Here is a 20,866-nt window from a genome sequence, read left to right on the forward strand (position 1 = left end):
GAAGAAAAGCTGTTGAGTCAGGAAAAGAAAATAAGAACCAAAAAGAGAGTGTCACAAAAAGACATACAAATTTGTGAGTTGCATAAAGAATGTTTGAATATCAAACATGCATTCATGTTGTCAAAATTGTGCCCCATTGATCTGGATGTGATTTAATGATTAAACTTGGATTTTTTTTGTTGTCGACATCAGAGGGGATACAAGTGTTCAGTAATTTGGATTTGCAAACACACACCATGGTGGAGTACAGCCCTGATTCTTTGTTATAGGTGTATGAATGAACCCTGCAGCAGTCTGTCTTGTCTTGTTCATGTCAGAAAGTGATTTACATTGTACAGTGCATGTTTCACACTGGCCTGATGTTCCTTATGAACAAAGAGGGGATTCAGTGAAGTTTGAATACACTATATAGCGCTTTCCTCACTATTTGCACTTAAAGCGCTTTACACTGCTTCTTATTCACCCATTTGCTCTCACAATCACACACACACACACACACTGATGGGTGAGCTGCTATGCAGCTGGCCAACACTCACCAGGAGCAACTAAATTGGGGTTCAGTGTCTTGCTCAAGGACACTTCAACATGTGACCAGAGGAGCTGGGAATTGAACCAACAACTGTGAGAATGGTGGACAACCGCTCTACCTTCCTGCGCCAAAGTCGCTCCTGATCACTTATCTGCTGTCTCTTTCAGAACACTGTTTCTATGACGTTACGAATGCTGCTCCCCATATTTTCATTAGCTAAATCAGAATAAGATAGGTGGCAAAATTTAGGCTATTTTGTCAGAAGTATTCTTCTGTGCATGGTTGGTAGCAACTCGAATAAGGTTGAATAAACTGATATTTTCAGTGTCTGCCTGTGCGTACAGGAGGGCTTTTAGTTCTGTTTTGCATGCTTGTCCCTGAGCAGAAAACACACACACTTTTTTCCTTATCAGAAATAGGGGCAACAACACTGTGAAAAAGGTGCAACCAGAGAGGAGAGGGTTAGGATCAGATGAGCTAGTGATTCTTTCCTGTGTGAATAAACAAAGATTTTAAAATTTCACAGTAAAAGGGAATTAAGCTGTCTTTGTTATATAGTAAGTCACATGATAAAACAACCTGACAACTGTCATTGTGTCTTGTGAATATTTACTGATAAAGATGCGTGATATTGATAGTGGAAAGTGGAGATTTGTTCAGGATTTGCGGGCAGCAAAAAAAAAATTAAAATCCATCAGAGAGCTCTGGAAGTATTAATTCCACAACCAAATAACTTCTTGGTTACTAAATTGGATAATGTATTTTTCTCATTCCTTATGTATGCAGACTTGTTTGTTTTCTCCTTTATTATTTTGAAATATAAAATAATGAAGATTACCTGGATGAGATTTGTTTTTTTAATTGAGTTTTTAGGAAGTCCAAGTGTTTTCCATCAGCTGAAATCTTGAGACATTGTATTTACAAGCAGGATCAGCTCTGTTGTAGTACATTGATGACTTTATGATCTACAGCCTGTCTGAGAAAGCCTGCATGTTAGATAAGGTGCACCTACTCAAACATTTAGCAGAAAATGGACATAAAATCAGTCTGTTTACTTTACGATTTGCCCTAATGTAACTTATTTAGGTCATGCGATCACATCTGAGGGCATAACTGAACAATCCATTTTCATTTCTTTAACCTAGAAAAAAATGATGAGCTCCTTGGGTATGACGTCATACTGAAAACAATTGATTCAAAATAATCAAAAAAGAAAGGCTCCAAATTTATTCCATGGAAAATAACTCTCAGCTTATGATAAAATAATTTGAGCACCATAAGCAGACTCCGCATTAGTGTTACCCAATCCCTATGTTAAGTTTGCTAACCAGGGAATTGGCTGTATGACATCTGTTTTTTTTACAGGACTGTGATGGCAGATAACAACATATTGCTTACTTTTGAGCTAAGCTGGATCCTGTAGATGATGCCAGCAAGCGGTGACAGTTGCAAGGAAAGTGTTGGTTAGGTTGATCTAACTCTTTTGCTTCCTCATGCAGTCTCTCTTATTCTAGGAGCAGAAACTCATTACCTTTCTAGAATGAGATGGCTGAAATACGATCAGTGTTACTTGACATGCCTAAGGTAACTTTTAATGGATGTAATGTTCTTAACTCAGTTACAATGTTACTTTTTCAAGATGGTTCTGCATTACACAATCCCACAAGTGGAGAGAACCAAGAAGATTTTGCTGTTGTTACATAATGTGATGTTTATCATATTTTTTAGCTTAAAAAGCTGAATTTGTGGCTCACAGAAGAAAAACTGGAGACAAAAACATGAGAGATGTTGGATTTTAGACTTGATTTTTGAATTGTTCACGAATCTGGAACACTCTGGACAAACAGAGTTCTAGGAATCTGATAACAATCATATTTTCTAACATAATAATGTTACTGCATAGCTTGATATAAATGTTTGCCTAATAACACTGACTTTCAGCAGGAAACACAAAAGAGGATGCTGTAGCTAAGGAAGCTGCCCAACAGGAAATATCTCAAACACCTACACATACACGTTGAACAGACTCAGACATTTTATCATCGCTCACTGCTATGCAACAATTTTATACCTCTGAGAAAATCAGGGGAAATAGGGGGTTGCAAATTCCAAAAGTTCTAAAAGTTTTCCTAAACACTGATAAAGTTGACACACAGGTTAAACTGTGTGTTTAGAAAGGGGGGAATGTTGATTTATTACAGCAACAATGTTTTACCAAGGTGTGTGTATCATATGCACAGAGATATTGTCATTTTTGACATGACATACACACACATAAATATATAGTTCCAAAGGGACATATCACTATTAGGTTAAAGTCTTCTAATAAAAACAAAAAGCAGAAAGTCCATCAAGATGCATTTATCAAGCCTACTAAAATGCCAACAACTTGGCACTTGTGGCCATATAATTATTATTTCTTTGATTAGTTTTTTCACCTATTTTATCTTGTTTAACAGTTATCAACCCATACTACATTGCTGCATAATGCTCACACCTGAAACTAGTGTATGATGATGCATTTCACCAAGCCGACATTTAATATCAATGTACTCTATGAATCTTTGTAGAAAGACCTTACAGGAATTTAAAAAAAAAAAACGTAACAACCGTTCAGCAAATTATCACACATTTCCTGACGTGTTCAGCCAATCATTGCGCAATTTCCGTAGTTCATCCAATCATGATGTGTGTCGTCATCAGTATGCGCTGGGCCCTGAACTGATTGGTGTCGACCCAAACTTCTCTAATATCCGCACTGAGACTTAAGAAAAAGATGGTATTTTAAACTGGAGGTGGTAGGATGTGGATCAATGGAAAAATAGGTGTTTTTGTGAAAACCCTCAGGCGTTTTCAGTATGACTTAGCACATACCATATTGAGGAGTGGGGGTGATGGACAGCAGCGGTGGCTCTGTAGACCTGTGTCTTCATCGGGACCCCCGTGGAGACTCCTGTTTTTTGGCACTGATCAGTTCGCTGTGGAATCTCTTAGACTCCTCACATCCAGCAGGTGAGATCTTACCTTAACTCGTTCCTCCGCTTTTAGCCACTGCCGCCCCTTTCAGGCCCCGTTGCGAACAAATCAAATAAACATTGCGATTACACCGGATGACTCTCCAGACTGGAGAAAGGTCGCTGTAATAATGCATGTATTGACAAATTAAATATTAATGATAAAACTGAACACCCTTGTGAAACTGCAGACTGTTGTGCTTTATCAGTTAAGGGATGAATTAGCTGACTCTTTCCTGGACTCCATTACTCACTGTAAAAGTGTTAATCATAAAGACATTATCGTGTGATTATTATACTAATCTTGACGAATTTAGTCGAACAATAGAATGCTTGAAAAATACTTTCTGCAAGAGTTATCTCCCTTTCCCAACGAAATAACTTCAAGTAGAGCCTTATAAATGAGTCTCCTCCTTAATCTATGACACTTTACTTTGATCCCTAAACCTAAAAAAGATATTCTCTCTATTGATAATTGGCGCCCTACACCACTTCTTAACAATGACTGATTGAATGAATGAATCTCGGTCTTACTCTTTGCCAACAAAGATGCTCTAAAATTCAATTATTGATAAAACACAATCTGGATTCATGAAGAATCAACATATTTTAAATAATGTTAGGCTTGTATTAGACTTATTGGATTATAATAATTTCATTGATACTGACAGTTATATTCTATTTCTTGATTATTTTCATAAAGTGTCTGATTCTGTTGAGGATAATTTTATTTTTAAAGCACTTGGCAAATGTGGATTTGGACCCATTTCCTTTTTATTTTTTTTTTACAAAAATAACAACAGATCTATTAAATTAAAATATAGTACCTTCCCATGGTTTAATTTATCTCATGGCATTAGACAAGGATGCTCGATGTCACCTTACCTTTTTCTGATTGCCTCTCAGTTTCTTGCCACATATATTTCAGAGTTCTTTGAATGATATTAGGGTGGCAGAAAGGCATTTTATTACCAGTCAGCTGAATGATGATATTACATTGTTTTTGAAAGACTCATCCCAGATGCCTGTTTGCCTTAGACTTAATTGAATCATTCTGTAAAGCCTGGATTCAGTTTGAATATGAATAATTGTGAGTTAATTGCCATTTAAAATTGTACCACTATTACTATTTGCAATATTCCTGTTAAGCTCAAGCAACCTATTTAGGAATTCTTATAACTAAAGACTGCAGTATAAGATTTCCCCCCCAACTTTGCTCCAGTTATAAACTCAAAAGAAGCTGGATGCTTTTGAAAGCATGCAGTTTTCAAAAAATAACCAGGATGTAAGGTGGGGTGACACAGTGACACTGTCACCCCACCTTACATCCTGGTAACCCCACCTAAGAGAATCATTAGCAACTGGAGCAGCAACATTCTTTGTGACAGCAACATCTTAGCTTGGCACTCACGATTACACTTAAGCACTACTTAACAAAACAAATTTGCTTATATGAACCTTATATATTTTTTACTTAACTATATTTATTATTTAATTATAAATGTTTAATTATTATATTATTTATTTATAATTTTGTTATTGCTGGTTGCTCTTATTGGTTAAGCCTGCAAAGGTCAGCAGACAGGACTACTCTGTGTATGATAATGGAGGTCTGTACTGTCTTTGCTCTTGTTTGTTCAGAAGAACCTTTTAGTCACAGTAGTGTAGACCTCCTTTTTACCGGGCTAGAAGACAGCAATAAAAGAAAACAGTATGCATTGAAGGGAAGTTTGAAAAATCGCTGAGTTTTTAGCATCCACCAGGGGTTTGGTGCATGAAATGATTGTGTGGCTTTTAAAAAGAAACTGCTGTTTCCGCGGTAAACTTGGAAAAAAGACCTTGAAAAGGACCAACCTCTGCTCAAGCACCAACGGCAAAACACAGCCGCATACAGACCAGATATCTTTTGAAGCACACTATCGTATTAATTAACATAATGCTGGGGTTTTCAAATCAATTTATTTAACTTGTTTGTCATTATTATTTAAAGATTCACTTTCAACAATGTTTGTCAACAGTACCATATTGTGCCTACAGTTTCTTCCTCAACTTCAGCTGTGGAGTAGCTGTAACTGAGAGATTTTGAAAGTCAACATAACCATACAGTGCACCAACAATACTTGCCCCACGATCCTGCACTGCAAGCCACCTTTTTATCTGCCCAGTAAATGGTAAATGGTCTGCACTTATATAGCGCTTTTCTACCTATTGGCACTCAAAGCGCTTTACACTGATCTTATTCACCCATTCACACTGACAATCACATACACACTCATACACTGATGCACTGGGAGCTGCTATGCAGCTGGCCAACACTCACCGGGAACAACTAGGTTGGGGTTCAGTGTCTTGCTCAAGGACACTTCGACATGTGACTGTAGGAGGTGGGTATTGAACCAACAACTGTGAGATTGGTGAACAACCGCTCAACCTTCCTGCGCCACAGTCACAAACATTCTTGGCGTTCGAAACCACGGCCTTCTACATCCCAACCCAATGCTCTACCACTCAACCACCAGGACGCCTTTTTATCATTTATTAAGAAATGGCAAAATATGAAGGTTCTCAATCTGAAATCAGTCAGATTGCATTGCACAGCTAATAAAATCCTGGTTTATGCTCTGTGCATCAAGGCCTGTGCATCATGTAACTCCCAGGGAATGTCCATCTCCCGTCCAAATATTGAGATGTAGCTCTAATTGTTATCACAACACAGGCTGGGAAAATATGACTGCTTATTTTCCAAAGAAGCCCCCTTTGCAGAATCCTTGTTAGAATTGACAACATGATGTATTGCCAAAAATTACAAACAATATGTTAGCATTTGAGTTTCTGATATCTGCCAAGAAAAAGCTAATAGCACATGCTAATGAGACAAAGTCACACAAAGCACGACAGGACTGATATTCTGACCTCTTCTTCTAATTAAGGTTTTTAGTTATGCCCAGCAGTCTTAAGATCCTGCCACAGCATTGGAGTTGGGTTGAGGTCTGGACTTTGACTCGCCCAATACCTTGATACCCAATTTTGACTAATCTTTAGCTGTCAGAGAAGTAGTGTCACATTTGCCTTTAGAATACTGTAAAGAGAAGTTCATGATTGACTTCTCAAGCCCAAATAATCACCCCTGCGTGACTGTGGAGCAGCAGGTAGAGCAGACGTCCACTGACCCTAGGGTTGTTGGTTGGATCCTCTGCTCCTTTGGTCACATGTCCCTAAGCAAGTCCTTAAGCAAGTCACTGAATCCCAACTTTGTTGCTCCCATTGAGTGGAGACCAGCTGCATAGCAGCTCCCCTATCAGTGTGTGTTTGAATGGGTGAATGAGAAGCAGTGTAAAGCGCTTTGGGTACCAGTAAGGTAGAAACAACCATTTACCTTTAACTCCTCCAGCACTGTGCTTGATTGTGGGTATGAGGTGTTTCATGCTCCGCCAGGCCTGTGGGGTGTGAGATGTAGCTCTTGGGCATTATTTGTATTTCTGCATGTTTTGACCTTGGAGGTCTCACTGTATAACATTTAAGTCCAAATTGTTTGGATATGGTTTTATAACCCTTCCCAGGTTGATTTGCACCGACCATTGCTTCTCCAAGACCATTGGTTAGGTCTTTCCCTCTTGGCTTTGTATTAACACACTCCTAAATGGCATGCCTCTTCAGTATGGAGTGGTATCAATGCTGATTGAGGTTGCCTTGCACATTATACAGATTAGCAGATCGATGTGCAGTTGGGCCTTCCACTTTGTCTTCTGTTTTGATTAGAGCCAGCTGTAGCATGTCTTTAAGAGACTAAAGTGTACACCTTTTTAAATAAATCTTGTAGAGAATAACCTTCCTTTCCTTGCCTTTCCCAAAACAAATTTAGACTAAGAAAACATGTTGTTGTTAAGCCATTTTAAGTTCAAATTTACATTGACAATGACAGGTCACCCTAACTATAGATGAATCAAAGCAAATATAAACTCATTATTGGTTTACTGGACTTCATCTTTTTTAAGATGTTTTAACACCATAGGAAGAAGAAGACACCCGTAATTGGTGACTTGTGGCTTTCAGATTTCAGGCAGTCAGAACATTGTAACAAAGTAGTAAAACCGATTCATCATAATTGTTGCATTTCATTTATTGTGGTGGAGTACAGAGCCAAAATTATTACGTTGGTTTTGCTGTGTAATGTATTGACCCGCAAGTATTAACTTGTAAAAGCTCTGACCGATACGAACAAAAGTGACATACCTTTGAGCAATTTTAGTATTGTAGCTCATTTGGCCATGTGAAGAATCTTTGGCTTATTAATTGATGGCAATGCCGCTAATTATTTATTCTCTATAGGCATGTGAGAACGCAAACAGTGATTATACATTGCAATTCAACTTATTACCATGTAACCATAAGTTACAAAGTTTTACTGGTTTGTATGTATGTGTATGCTGTTTCACTTGTTTGATGTGAATAAAGTGTTTTATCCCACCATAGGACCAGGGGCAATATTGAATATAGAGTATTCTATTATCAGATATTTCAATACTTAATACACCTGCATGTGTTTTGAATATATTTAATATTTTTAAGTCTTACAATAGAATTGTAAATACTCTATTTGGCATTAAAACTGTTGTACTAGAGTTTTGAACAAAAGTAAGGTAAGACTGCAAATTCACATTCATAAATTCTAGACTCAGATTCAGGGAACACTTGAATATTGGATTTTGTTGAGCATTTTAATCATTTAGCTCATAGGCACCATTATTTTGAAATAAGGGAAATGAGCTGCATAGCTAATCTCTATGTTCTTTTTGTAGGAACTCCAGTGGAAGAATAGTGAAGACCCTTGAAGTTGTTACTTTGTCTGGTGACATCCCAGTGCGGAGGTTTGCACAACAGCACCACCTTGTAGTTCACCAATGGCCCCCTGACATTGCGGATGGACAGTTTGATGTTGGGGTGGTGGTTTCTTTTGGCTGTTTAATCCCTGAGAGTCTAATCAGCAAGTTTCCACAGTAAGCAATTTTGCCTATCAGTGATAACAGTTGTGCACTGCTTTGCTCTGATCTGGATATGGATAATGTAATCAGAATACCCACTGAACCTAAAGCAGTGGCTGTCTAATACAGATCTCACAAATCTTCTGCCTCTGTAGGTCACTCAGTCAGTTATTTTTGGTTAAAAGTAGGGCTGGGCTATATGGCCTATAAGTAATACTGCATGATTTGTAGGCTATATTGTGGTCCTTTAAGGCCTGTTATATATGTTCAGTTTAACCCTTCAATGCATACAATCTATTCTTATTGTCTGCATTATTCCTGTTTATCTACATTTGTAGTTTCATATTTAACTTTAACAAAAGAGCATTTATGTAAAAAAAGGAAATTCTTAATTGTTAAATATGGGCTTAGACCTGCATTCTGTAGCCTGGTGCTAGGGTGATCAGAATTTTTTAGATTTTTAGTTTACAACACACTATAGTTTCTTATTTATAAGTTTTAAAAATATAGATGGTTTAAAAAAATGCAGTAACACTTTTTTCTGTTAGCCATCTGTAGTTTACTTTCTCTATGTAACACCGTGACTTTCTCTCCTTCTTATGTCTCCTTCTTTCATTCTGTCAGAAATATAAAACATCTCAGTTTTAAAAATCTGACAGAGCATCAAGCATGTTAATAATATTATTCAAACATGTAGCATGGATATAGATTAGGAGCCATGGAATTACTGCTTACTGCTTTTTAAAGTATAAAGCAGCAACCATAAACTGTAAAATAAATTTAGATTAACTAAATACTTATATACTGTGTCGTTTCCTTGGACATGGATTTCTATTTATTTAATATAATTTAGATGTCACATCTTTTCCCTGAACTCTACCCATCATGGCAGCAGTCCGTTCAATGTTTTTCTTCAATTCAATTCAATTCAACTTTATTTATATAGCGCCAATTCACAACAAAGTCATCTCAGGGCACTTTACAGAATAATGTCAAGATTATAAAGATGTATAAAGAGAACCCAACAATTCCCCCTGGAGCAAGCCATAGGCAACAGTGGAGAGGAAAAACTCCCTTTAATGGAAGAAACCTCCAGCAGAACCAGGCTCAGGGTGAGCGGCCATCTGCCTCGACCGGTTGGGGTGAGTGGAAAGGGGAGAGAGAAAAGAGCAGAGCAACAAAAGGCAACAACAAAACATCGGGCAGATTGGTAGGACCAGTAGCTGCACGCTGGAAGACACACAGCTTCAAAACCAGGGACACCTGCAGAAAGGGACAGAGAGAGGGGGACAGAGAAGGACAAAGACAACTACGGGAGAGGACACACAGAGTTAATGACATACAGTGGTGACAATTGCGGGGTGAGAGGAGAGGAGAGAGGGAAAGAGGAGGAAAAAAACTCAGTGCATCGGGGGGTGGGTCCCCCAGCAGTCTAAGCCTATGGCAGCATAACTATAACTAACTATATGCTTTATTAAAGAGGAAGGTTTTAAGCCTAGACTTAAAAGTAGAGAGGGTGTCTGCTTCCCGAATCTGAACTGGGAGCTGGTTCCACAGGAGAGGAGCTTGATAGCTAAAGGCTCTACCTCCCATTCTACCTTTGGAAATTCTGGGAACCACAAGTAGGCCTGCATTCTGAGATCGAAGTGGTCTACTGGGATGATATGGTGCCATGAGATCTTCTATATATGATGGAGCCTGGTCATTCAGAGCTTTGTATGTAAGAAGCAGTGTTTTAAATTCTATTCTAGATTTAATGGGAAGCCAATGGAGAGAAGCTAGTGAAGGTGAAATATGATCTCTCTTGCTAATTCCACTCTTCTCTTGCTGCAGCATTTTGGATTAATTGCAGGCTCTTTAGGGAGTTACTGGGGCATGCTGACAGTAGGGAATTACAGTAGTCCAACCTAGAGGTAACAAATGCATGGACCAGTGTTTCGGGATCACTTTAAGACAGGATACTTCTAATATTGGCAATATATTATATATTGGCAGTAATATTGGTTCCGTAGGTGGAAGAAGGCTGAGATTTGTTTTATATGTGAGTTAAAGGACAAATCCTGATCAAAAATAACTCCAAGGTTCCTTGCAGTAGTACTGGAGGCCAGATTTATGCCATCTAGAGTAACAATACGGTTGGACATCATGTCTCTGAGATTTTTGGCTTCAGTTTTGTCTGAGTTTAGAAGTAAAAAATTGTGAGACATCCAGGCCTTTATGTCTTCTAGGCATGCTTGAAGCTTTATTAACTGATTATTTTCATCTGGTTCCATAGGTAAATATAGTTGATTATCATCAGCATAGCAATCGAAATTTATGGAGTGTTTTCTAATAATCTTGCCTAAAGGAGACATATATAAAGTAAAAAGTATTGGTCCTTACACAGAGCCTTGTGGAACTCCATAGCTAACCTTTGTGTGCATGAAGGATTCATCATTAACATGAACAAATTGAAATCTATCAGACAGATAAGATTTAAACCAACCTAGTGCAGTTCCTGTAATCCCAATTTCATGTTCCAGTCTCTGTAATAAAATGTTATGATCAATGGTATCAAATGCAGCACTAAGATCTAACAGAACAAGTATAGAGATGAATCCATGATCTGAGGCCATGAGAAGATCGTTGGTGACTTTTACCAGTGCTGTTTCTGTACTATGATGAACTCTAAATCCTGACTGAAAGTCTTCATACAAATTATTCCTATGAAGGTGATCACATAATTGTTTTGCAACTACTTTTTCAATGATTTTATAAATAAAGGGGAGATTAGATATTGGTCTGTAATTGGCTAAAACACCTGGATTAAGACAGGGTTTTTTAAGTAATGGTTTAATTACAGCTACCTTATAGGCCTGTGGTACATAGCCTGTTTCTAAAGATAGATTGATGATATCTAATATGAACGTATCTATTAAGGGTAAAGCTTCCTTGAGCAGCTTAGTTGGAATAGGGTCTAGCAGACAGGTTGTTGGTTTAGATGAGGTAATAATTGAAGTTAGCTCAGAGAGATCTATGGGTAAAAAGCAGTCTAACAGGGATTGGGGCCTTATCCATGATTCTAGCACTGCTGTACATGAAGATGTATCTGTAATATTTGGGGGGAGGATCTGGTGAATTCTTTCTCTAATAGCTACAATTTTATTCATAAAGAAAGTCATGAAGTCATTGCTGCTCAGAGTTAAGGGAAAACTAGGCTCAACAGAACTATGGCTCTTAGTCAGCCTGGCTACAGTGCTGAACAGAAACTGGGGGTTGATCTTGTTTTCTTCTATTAATGATGAATGATATGCTGTTCTGGCATCACAGAGAGCTTTTTTGTACATTTCTAAACTATTTTTCCAGGCTAAATGAGCTTCTTCTTAATTTCTGGAACGCCACTTCCTTTCCAAATTTCGTGTTGCCTGTTTTAAGTGTCTTCAGTGTTTACATTTACATCTAGTCATTTGGCAGACCCTTTTATCAAATGTGACTTACAAGTATTACAAAGCAAGCAAAAAAAATATGAGTCAAGAAAAAAAAACATTAAAGCAAAATCCTATAAGATTTCCATCAGTATGGAACTCTGTTATTATCATTAATAAATATAAATGAAATCTTTGTCTTTCCTGATCTCTTGTGGTATTAGGTAGAGTCCACTGGAGTATAATCTGATCTGACACAGGCATACAAACATGGTCACTTACACTAACATAAGGCCTGATAATTAACTAGAAAAGGCATTTCCAAGAAAATGCTTTGTGAATGCTTTGACGCTGAAAGAATTTCCAAACCAAAGCTGTTTTTGCTGAAAGAGTACTGAATCACTAAGGCTTTTATTTTTTAAAGAGTGTGCGTGCGTGTGCGTGTGTTTGTTCTTCAGAAACCAGTTCTCCCCTTTACTTGGAATTTAAGCTCCAGCCTTACTGTTATTTCAACCTTTAATGGCAAATGACCTGGTAAATAGTGCCGATAAACATATCCGGGCATTATGATCACATCAATTGCAATAATCTTATATTTAAATTCAGCTAAGACAACTTGGTTAGGTTAGATTAGGTGGGAAAGTGTGAGATTAAAACAGTTTATTTACAAGGTAAACACAGCTCCATAATTATGTGCATTTGATGCTGTAGCAGCAAAAAGTTAAGGTAATTGAGTGATGCTGTCTCATTTTTTAGTCCATATAAATTCTGAATGAAAAACGCAGTATCTAGTAGCAGCAACATGAACGAAGTTTATCTTTTTTAATTTGTTTAATTAGTTGTCCTGGAAGGTTTGTTACAAGAGAGGTAGTTCACCTCTGCCTTTGAAAAAAACAGACACAGTTATAGAAGCTATAAGGTACAGCTATTGGGGCTACAAGATACAGCTATTAGAGATCTGGTTTCAGATCACTTCAACAGAGGTGATACAAATTATGTGGTGGGTGGGTGCATCCTGCAGCTTCTGTCTGTGATAGAGAAAGGGAGAGTTGTTGACTCGGGGAAATACGGCATGAAGAGACGGAGTGATATTAATGGGACAAATAAGTAAAGCTGAGAAATAAAACCTAATTTTCTGATGGTTTCCCTGTGATTATGTTATAAAGCCCAATAAACGTGACCACACTTCTAGCTCTCAGCTCTGCTGTTGTGTGTCTTCAGGTGTGCTCGATAAAGACATGAAAGATTATCAGTTTAGAAATATTGTGTACGTTGATATTTGTGACTTTGGTGTAGATTAGATCACATTTCATGACCAGTTTATTCTAAAACCAAGAAATTGCAAACGGTGCCATTTTCTGTACATTTACTGTACATTCATCAATGTCGCACAACTGAGATTAGTCATCATATTTTGCTCACTTCATGTTTTGAGAAGCTCTGCCAGAGTTCAGCTGCTCACAGCAGCTACTGTAGCCATGTGAGTCCAACAAATACAAATGTTTTCACAGTGTAATTTATTTCCCGAGTGCAACAATTACAGTTTTTATAATTTGCTTACACTTGTTTTCAAAACTAAGTATACTTTTTTCAAGTAGTGCTCACTCTACACACAATTCTGAAAACTAAGCAATTAGTGTTTGCACATGTGAGGAGTGTGTCTGTGTGACCTGGTCAATAAGTGTAGAAGTCACTTCCTGATCTTTGTGTTTTAGGTAGAGAATTGTGTGTAGTGGTTTTTAAAAAAGGGTTTTATGCAATTAAAAACTGAGTCAAAGGCTGAGAAATAGCTTATGGTTTTGAAAATTTGGCATGTAGTTTTGCACTTTGAGTGAGAGGTTTCAAATATCATGTGACATGAAAAGATTTTGTGTGTAAGCAGTTGGTAAAAACTGTAACTATGAGATGATCATTTCACTGTCAATATTTGATCAATTAGCTTGTATAAATGGATCATTTGTCTGTGATATTCAGTTTGCTCTTTCTCGTGGTCCTGTCTGTAATAGCCAGGTCCTGGCTATATATCAAAGTTTCTCTGGGCAAGACACTGAACCAAGACTCTGATCTTAACAGCCCCTTCCCCTCCCCAGCTGTGCAGTGCTGATCAAAGTTAGGTAGAAATTAGGGAGGGTTGCACCAGGAAGGGTATCCGGTGTAAAAACTATACCAAATCAACAAGCGGACAATGAACCAAGTGCTTTGAGTCGCTGTGGCGACCTTAAACTACGGGATAAGCTAAAAGGACATAAAACTAAAAAAACTAAAGCTAAATTGTTACTACATATAATAGTTGTTTTGTACATATTCAAGTTTTACGAAGAAGATGTTTGAAGTGCATTGTAATTTCTCTTACACTGTATGTGTTTTTATTTTTTTTTTTATTGCAGTGGGATTTTGAATGTTCACCCCAGCCTACTGCCTAGGTGGAGAGGTCCAGCGCCTATCTTCCACACTATTTTGCATGGTGACACCACGACAGGGGTCACGATAATTCAGATCCGCCCTCACAGGTAAATGGAAGCGCAACTTCTCAGTTCAATTTTGTTATTCCTTACTATAAATGCAGATTAAAAAAATAAATATTTACCTCCCAGATTTGATGTGGGCCCCATTCTCAACCAGGAGCTCTATCATGTTCCTGAGAACTGTAATGCTGATGAACTTGGAGAGGCTCTAGCCACAAAAGGAGCACATTTGGTCAGTTGTTGGAACAAGCCTAGTAGAACATGCCTATCTCTTTCTCTTAATAACAATATTCTTAAGTAGTTGCTGTATTTGTTTTATGATTGCAGCTGATTGAAACATTAATGTCACTGTCTGAGAGACTGGCAGTTCAACAGGAGCAAAGACATACAGGAGCAACATTTGGTATGTACGTCTGATCTACATAGACAATCATGGTTAATGTAAGTCAAGTAGAATATTTCCAATTTAAACCTTAATTTCTTTCAACAGCCCCAAAAATCAATACATCCATGAGCTGGATTGTGTGGGAGGAACAGACCTGTGACCAAATCGCTCGTCTGTATCGTGCCATTGGATCTCGGGTAATAAGCATTGTTCTGGATCTTAGTGCCAAATAAAATTTTGTATTTATTATTTTATTTTTATCACTCTTGTGTGTATTGATTAATATTTATTACAGAGTCAGAGACTGGTTACATATTTTACTCCATTAACCTGATGTCATCATAAACAACTGGGTCAATCACCCTTTATGAAAGCCTTTAAGTTATTTTTTCAGAGGTTAAGTTAAGAACTTTCAGCCACTAGCAGGACTCCTAATGTTAAGTTGAATGTGTTGTGAATAGGGTCCCAACATTGTTTTTCAATTGCAAGACTCTTAAATATCTATGTAGTTATTCCTCTCTCTGCAATCAGATACATTTAAGGACCACATGGATGGGCAGAACAATAAAACTTCTGGATTTTGCAGGAAAATGTCATATTTCTTTATCAGGTAAGTGTATTTATTAATACACTGTCTAGTTATCAGGTGATCATTGTGTAGTTATCAGGTGATGTTGAAGAGTCAGTGGAATCATTTAGTTACACAGTTACAATAATTAAATTTCAAATCCGAAATATCATTTAAAACTCGTCAAATTGGAGACTTTTAACCTAGGACCTAGGTTGTATTGTGCATGTAAATATAGTCAGTAGCCCAAGGTTTTTTTAGTAGCAGAGTATTATTGCCATCGGATGTTTCAGATTTTAGATTGTGGATCATTAAAACCAAGCATTTCCCGTACGTATCTTCACTTTGTCTACTCATAACAGAGCAATAAACAGATTTACAATTACAACACAGCAAGAAGGAGCTGGAAAGTTTTTTTTAAAATTTCTGAGAAATGTAAACAATCTGCCACAACAGACCACATGGAAGAAACTCTCCTTGTTTAAAATACCAGTACACATAATAGCAGCTTTGTTGGACTAATTGAAATATTTAAAAATTTTCTTCCAAAAGTAGAATGTACCTTAATTTCTAAGAAGTTAAAACATCCTCCCACAGCAAACCATATAGGGCACAACAGTGGTGGATTTAGAAACTTACTGGGGCCGCAAAGGACTAGGCTACTAAGGGATTTGTCAGGATGACATGATATGGTGCAACTGCAAATGTGAGGCTTGGGTAGCTGTGATTGAATGCCACTGTAACACATTTCTCCAGAAGTTGTATTAAATTTTATATATTTTTTTGAAGACCATTAATATTATCATATATTGCACATAGGCTGCAGATTCTTGAGAGAGGCCAGATGGCATTGAGATTTTACAGGCATTTTCCTGTGTAAGTTTGTGTTTGCCTTATGCCACTTAAGTAATGTACAACCTGAATTCATTTATATTGCTTGCAGATCAAAAGAGGAAACCTGTCCCTGGTTCAGTGACCTATCAGAAGGAATCCAATACTCTGGCTGTCTGCTGTAAGGTCTGTCAAGCTCTTTCAACTCTGACTCATTTTGATTAGTACAGACAATGTGATCAATACTGTGCTTTTGTGCAGAATATACATTTATATATTTATTGATGATGCCAGCAACAGATTTTAAAAAGTTGGGATTGGGGAATCAGAAGAATGGAAACATCTTGTAATTCTGGCTTACTTCAGACAACTACCAATGCTTTAATTACAGTTGTATGCAAAAGTTTAGGCACATTGGACATTGTCCATGATTTTCATTTTTAAATATTTGGGTGTTTGGATCAGCAATTTCATTTTGATCTATCAAATAACTGAACAAACCACAGCATAGAAGATGAAGCTTGCTAGCACGGACTCATAAAACTCATGTTGAAGGACCTTAGTTTTCTTAGAAAACTGCTCTGTGTTTTCCTCTATATTGATGCTGCTGAGTCCAGTTTATTGTCCAGGTGGCCACCCAGGTATTGGTACTCCAAAACTATTTCCACCCCATCTCCCCATAGGGAGAGAGGATTGACAAGAGTCCTGGACTTCCTGAAGTCCACCACCAGTTCCTTTGTTTGTTGTTGTTGAGCCAGAGACGATTTTGCTTACACCAGTTAACGGCAGTTAAAACTAGATGGGGACCTTTGCTGTCCACCTCTCCTCTTGAAACTATCAAATAAATACAAAAACGTAAAAAAAAAAGCTTTAAATGAAAGGAAGAGCAAAGCGCCCATTTAGAGATAGTAACACTGTGTCACAAATAGAAACCTTAATTTCATTTATTCTGTAGAGCACATATTTTGTCTAGACATAGCAGTTGCTTTCCACAGTGACTTACATATGAGGACACACACAGGAGCAGCTGACTCAGCCACCAACAACCTGTTCCTTTTTTATTTAACTGTGGTCCCATAGCAAGTGTGGGACCATATAAGTTAAGCTGTCCACAATTTGATACTATTAAACAAAACACCCAAAGACGTGTGAAATGCCAGAAGAAACATTTTGTGTACTTTTCTTTTTTTAACAACTGAAGTATAAAGTACTGAATGAACAGGCACAGGCAAGATCTATACCTATGCTGTTTAAACTGTTATTACAGTGACACAGTACTCCTTTCCCACCGGTATTTCCTGTGTATTACTCTCACATTCATGGTTTAAACATTTTATGGTCATACGTGTTCCCTGTTCCAGGATGGCTGGGTTGGATTCAAGGCAGTGCTCCTAAAAAAAAGACTGACAGCATCTGACTTCTATAATGGCTATCTGCATCAGACACTAATGAAGAAGATGCCCAATCAGACAGCTGAAGAACTACTTGTCAGTAGAAAAGGGGTAACTGTGTCACATCAAATAAGAAAATTTGTTACTGCATCATAACACTTCATTTTCAGTGTTATGATGCGTAACAAATTTTATTTTATATGAACATTGCAGATATACAGAACTACATTTTGTATTTATTGAATCATTTCCTTTTTAAAACATTTGCTGTATTGAACTGTTGCAATAAATGAATGTACTGTTAATATTCAAAGAATAATAATGTGTTTCTCATTTCCCTAAACTTGTTTTTTGTAACTTGCAAATTCATCTTGAATGTAATATTATTGTGGCTATCTAAAAAATGGTTGTTAGTGCATGTGTGTAAACACAAAGTTTATCTATTTGCATATTTACTGTTTTCTAGTAAACCAATATGATTTTATATTTGGCTCTTCCTCCATAGTTAGTGACCTATCATTTTCACTGTAAATTATAAATTATAAATTATAATAGCCAAAGATAAACACCTTTTCTTTGAAAGGGGTCAATCTATACTTGTCTTGTAAAAAGAAGGTCATTCAAGATATAGCCAAGAAATAACTGATTCAAACTGGACAGAAAATGCAGTGGGAGGAACAAGTGCAAATCAGCCCAAAAAGACAAGGACATTCAAGTGTCCTTCCTGAGAAATGTACTGCTCCTGGATTGGCTGCATCGTTAACTATAACGAGAGAAATCAGTATCCATAGAAATTATGTGTAGGAGTCTCAGGTCAGTTAGCAAGAAAAAAAATTAGTAAGGGTTGCTTATTAAGGGAGTCAAGATGCACAAACAGCGGACTTTAGATGACTGGAACATAGAGCTCATAAAAAGATGATAGATGGCTATAAAACACCATAAGTAGAACTCTGAAGTGGAAATGTGGTGATCTGGGGGTGTTTTGGCAATGGGAGAGTGGGTGATGTCCTTTGTGTGCAAGGCATTTTTTCTCAGTACTGATACCACTGTATACTTAAGAGGCATGTCATTTACTCAGAGTCTCTAGTCCTTAGCTGGCGACTGGGGAGCAGATCGTCCTGCCAACCAATTCGCTGTTGTAGTGCCGCGGGATTCCGTGCATCATTCATAATGCTCTTCCACTCTTGGCGATCAGTGGCTATATTTCTAGTCTCAATTTGATTTTTTTTTTTTTTGGCCAGTAGTGGGTCCCCTTTACTAGCGCTTGGCTTAGCCCGGATGTGGTAGCGATGGTACGGATGTTCGTTTAAATCTTCACACATTTTCTTGCCCAGTTTTCCCCAGTTACGCAGTTCTGGTCACCCTGCCACGGTTATCACCCTTATCCTTTTGCATCTGGTCTTGGGACCAGAACAACCTATTGGGGATAACTTAATCTTCCAGCACGACAATGAACTTGCTGGAGGTCTTCTGTAGCCAGTCAATAGCAGCATTCTCTCCCACCAGCTTATTGAAGTTCAGATAGGGTGATTGGTCTGTTGTGGGAGAGCATGCTGATATCTGTTGGCCACAGCAGACCTTTGGGAAATTCTGCAGGACAGCTGGGAGATAATAACTTCTTAATGACTTTTGTCAGGCATTTATTGCTGCAAAAGGGCAATTCTGTTTTTCATTAAACTAAAGTTTAACATGAAAATTTGATTTAAGCATTATTCCTTGCTTAAATGTGCTTAAATTGAATTGTACATTTTTTGATTTTGTGATCCATTTACAACCATTTGATTTAATAAAAGCAATTATGCAGTTTATCTAGAAAACCCTTTCTTTTTAAAATTTCTGTTTGCAAAATTGGAACATGAAGTAAATATGTCAAAACCCCATATCTTTATACAGATTCACATGCTTTCTAAGCCTGTAACTGAACTTGAAAAATAAAATCTTCTTAAAGTGTTCAAACTCAAATCCTAAAGGTACAAACTTACAAAACTTAAGTTTACAGATACAAACCTACATGCACAAATTTGCAAAATAGCGTTGCAGATACAAACTTAAATCTACCTATGTACACGTATACACCTTTAAAAAAATATAATGCAAGATAAGGAGTGACGTGGCCATCTTGAGTAGCCTGCAGATAAACAGCCCAATTCTCTGCAAAATGTGATACACTGTTTGCAGAGATGGTAAAAATACACAAACTCAATACTCATAAAAGTGTAGGTACTAGCCTAAAAAATCTTCACCATATATGTGCAGCTGTAGCTCAGTGGGTAAGGCAACCGGTTTTGGAGAGGTTGAGTTGAAGATGTCGCTCTCATCCAGGCTGAGATGTCTGAGAAACAGGCAGAAATGCGTGATGAAACACTGGAGTCGTCCGGTGGAAAAGACAGGAAAGACCATGTGGGTGAATGATGGAACCCAGGGATTGAGTTTAGACAGAAAAAAGAAGAGGACCAAGTTGTTCCTGCTGGGTTGTTTTAAAGTGCTATATAAGAGTTAAGAGTTATAAGAGAATTTACAAGTAAAATCTTCAAATCTTTTACTCAAGTACTAAGGAGATCATTTTACTTCAAGTACAAATGTCAAAGTACTCTGCTAAGAAAACAATGTATTTTAAACAATACTGATTGTGATAATTATGGCAAAATATGTACAATAATGAATAAAATATAAATATAAAAATAAGGATAAAGTACTTAACATCAAGTTCACTGATGTTAACGATGGAGTTGATTTTAACTACTTTATGTGCTGAGAGGCAGTTAACTCACAATGATATATCAGCATTTATTAGTTATTAGTTATAATATTTTTTATAGAAACATATGATAATGTTATATTAAAACCACCAGGTAATGATAATGCTGTTGCTGATTAAAGTATATTTCTTTATATCTGTGCTGAACATCAATAGTTATTCTGAAATTTGGAATGTTCACTATCACAACAATTTATTCAGCCAATTACATTGTAACATCATAGAAAAAACCTTTTTTTTCAGCCATTTTAGCCTGCCAGGTCAAAAGATTGCTACATACGTTATAACGTCAATGACTCTGCCAGAAGGACCACTTTTTTGTCTGAGCAGTCACAAACAATGTAATCAAATAACCAGTCCATACTTATTTATTGCAAAGAATTTAAATGAATGTGAATAAGGACATATCAGTGATTGATAATATGAATAATTAGTCTGAGATAAACATATTTAAGGACAATAATACCTCATTTAATTTAACCCTGCAATGCTTCTAAAGACAGAGCATTAAAGAAAGCTAAAAAAAAACACTCCAGTCG

At 37.2% G+C, this 20,866-nt stretch overlaps 1 protein-coding gene across 1 annotated transcript; it reads left to right on the forward strand.

Moving 5' to 3' along the window:
- Positions 1 to 3,226: 3,226 nt before the first annotated feature.
- mtfmt (mitochondrial methionyl-tRNA formyltransferase) lies at positions 3,227 to 19,451 on the forward strand. The gene is made up of 9 exons (XM_067494977.1): positions 3,227 to 3,541; positions 8,343 to 8,540; positions 14,317 to 14,439; positions 14,524 to 14,626; positions 14,722 to 14,797; positions 14,885 to 14,976; positions 15,311 to 15,389; positions 16,291 to 16,364; positions 17,540 to 19,451. Exons 1-9 carry the CDS (start codon positions 3,333 to 3,335, stop codon positions 17,723 to 17,725), a joined length of 1,140 nt encoding a protein of 379 aa, XP_067351078.1. The 5' UTR covers positions 3,227 to 3,332; the 3' UTR covers positions 17,726 to 19,451.
- Positions 19,452 to 20,866: the final 1,415 nt, after the last annotated feature.

The sequence above is a fragment of the Channa argus genome, chromosome 2, assembly GCF_033026475.1.
Source record: "Channa argus isolate prfri chromosome 2, Channa argus male v1.0, whole genome shotgun sequence".
Taxonomy (NCBI): Eukaryota; Metazoa; Chordata; class Actinopteri; order Anabantiformes; family Channidae; genus Channa; species Channa argus.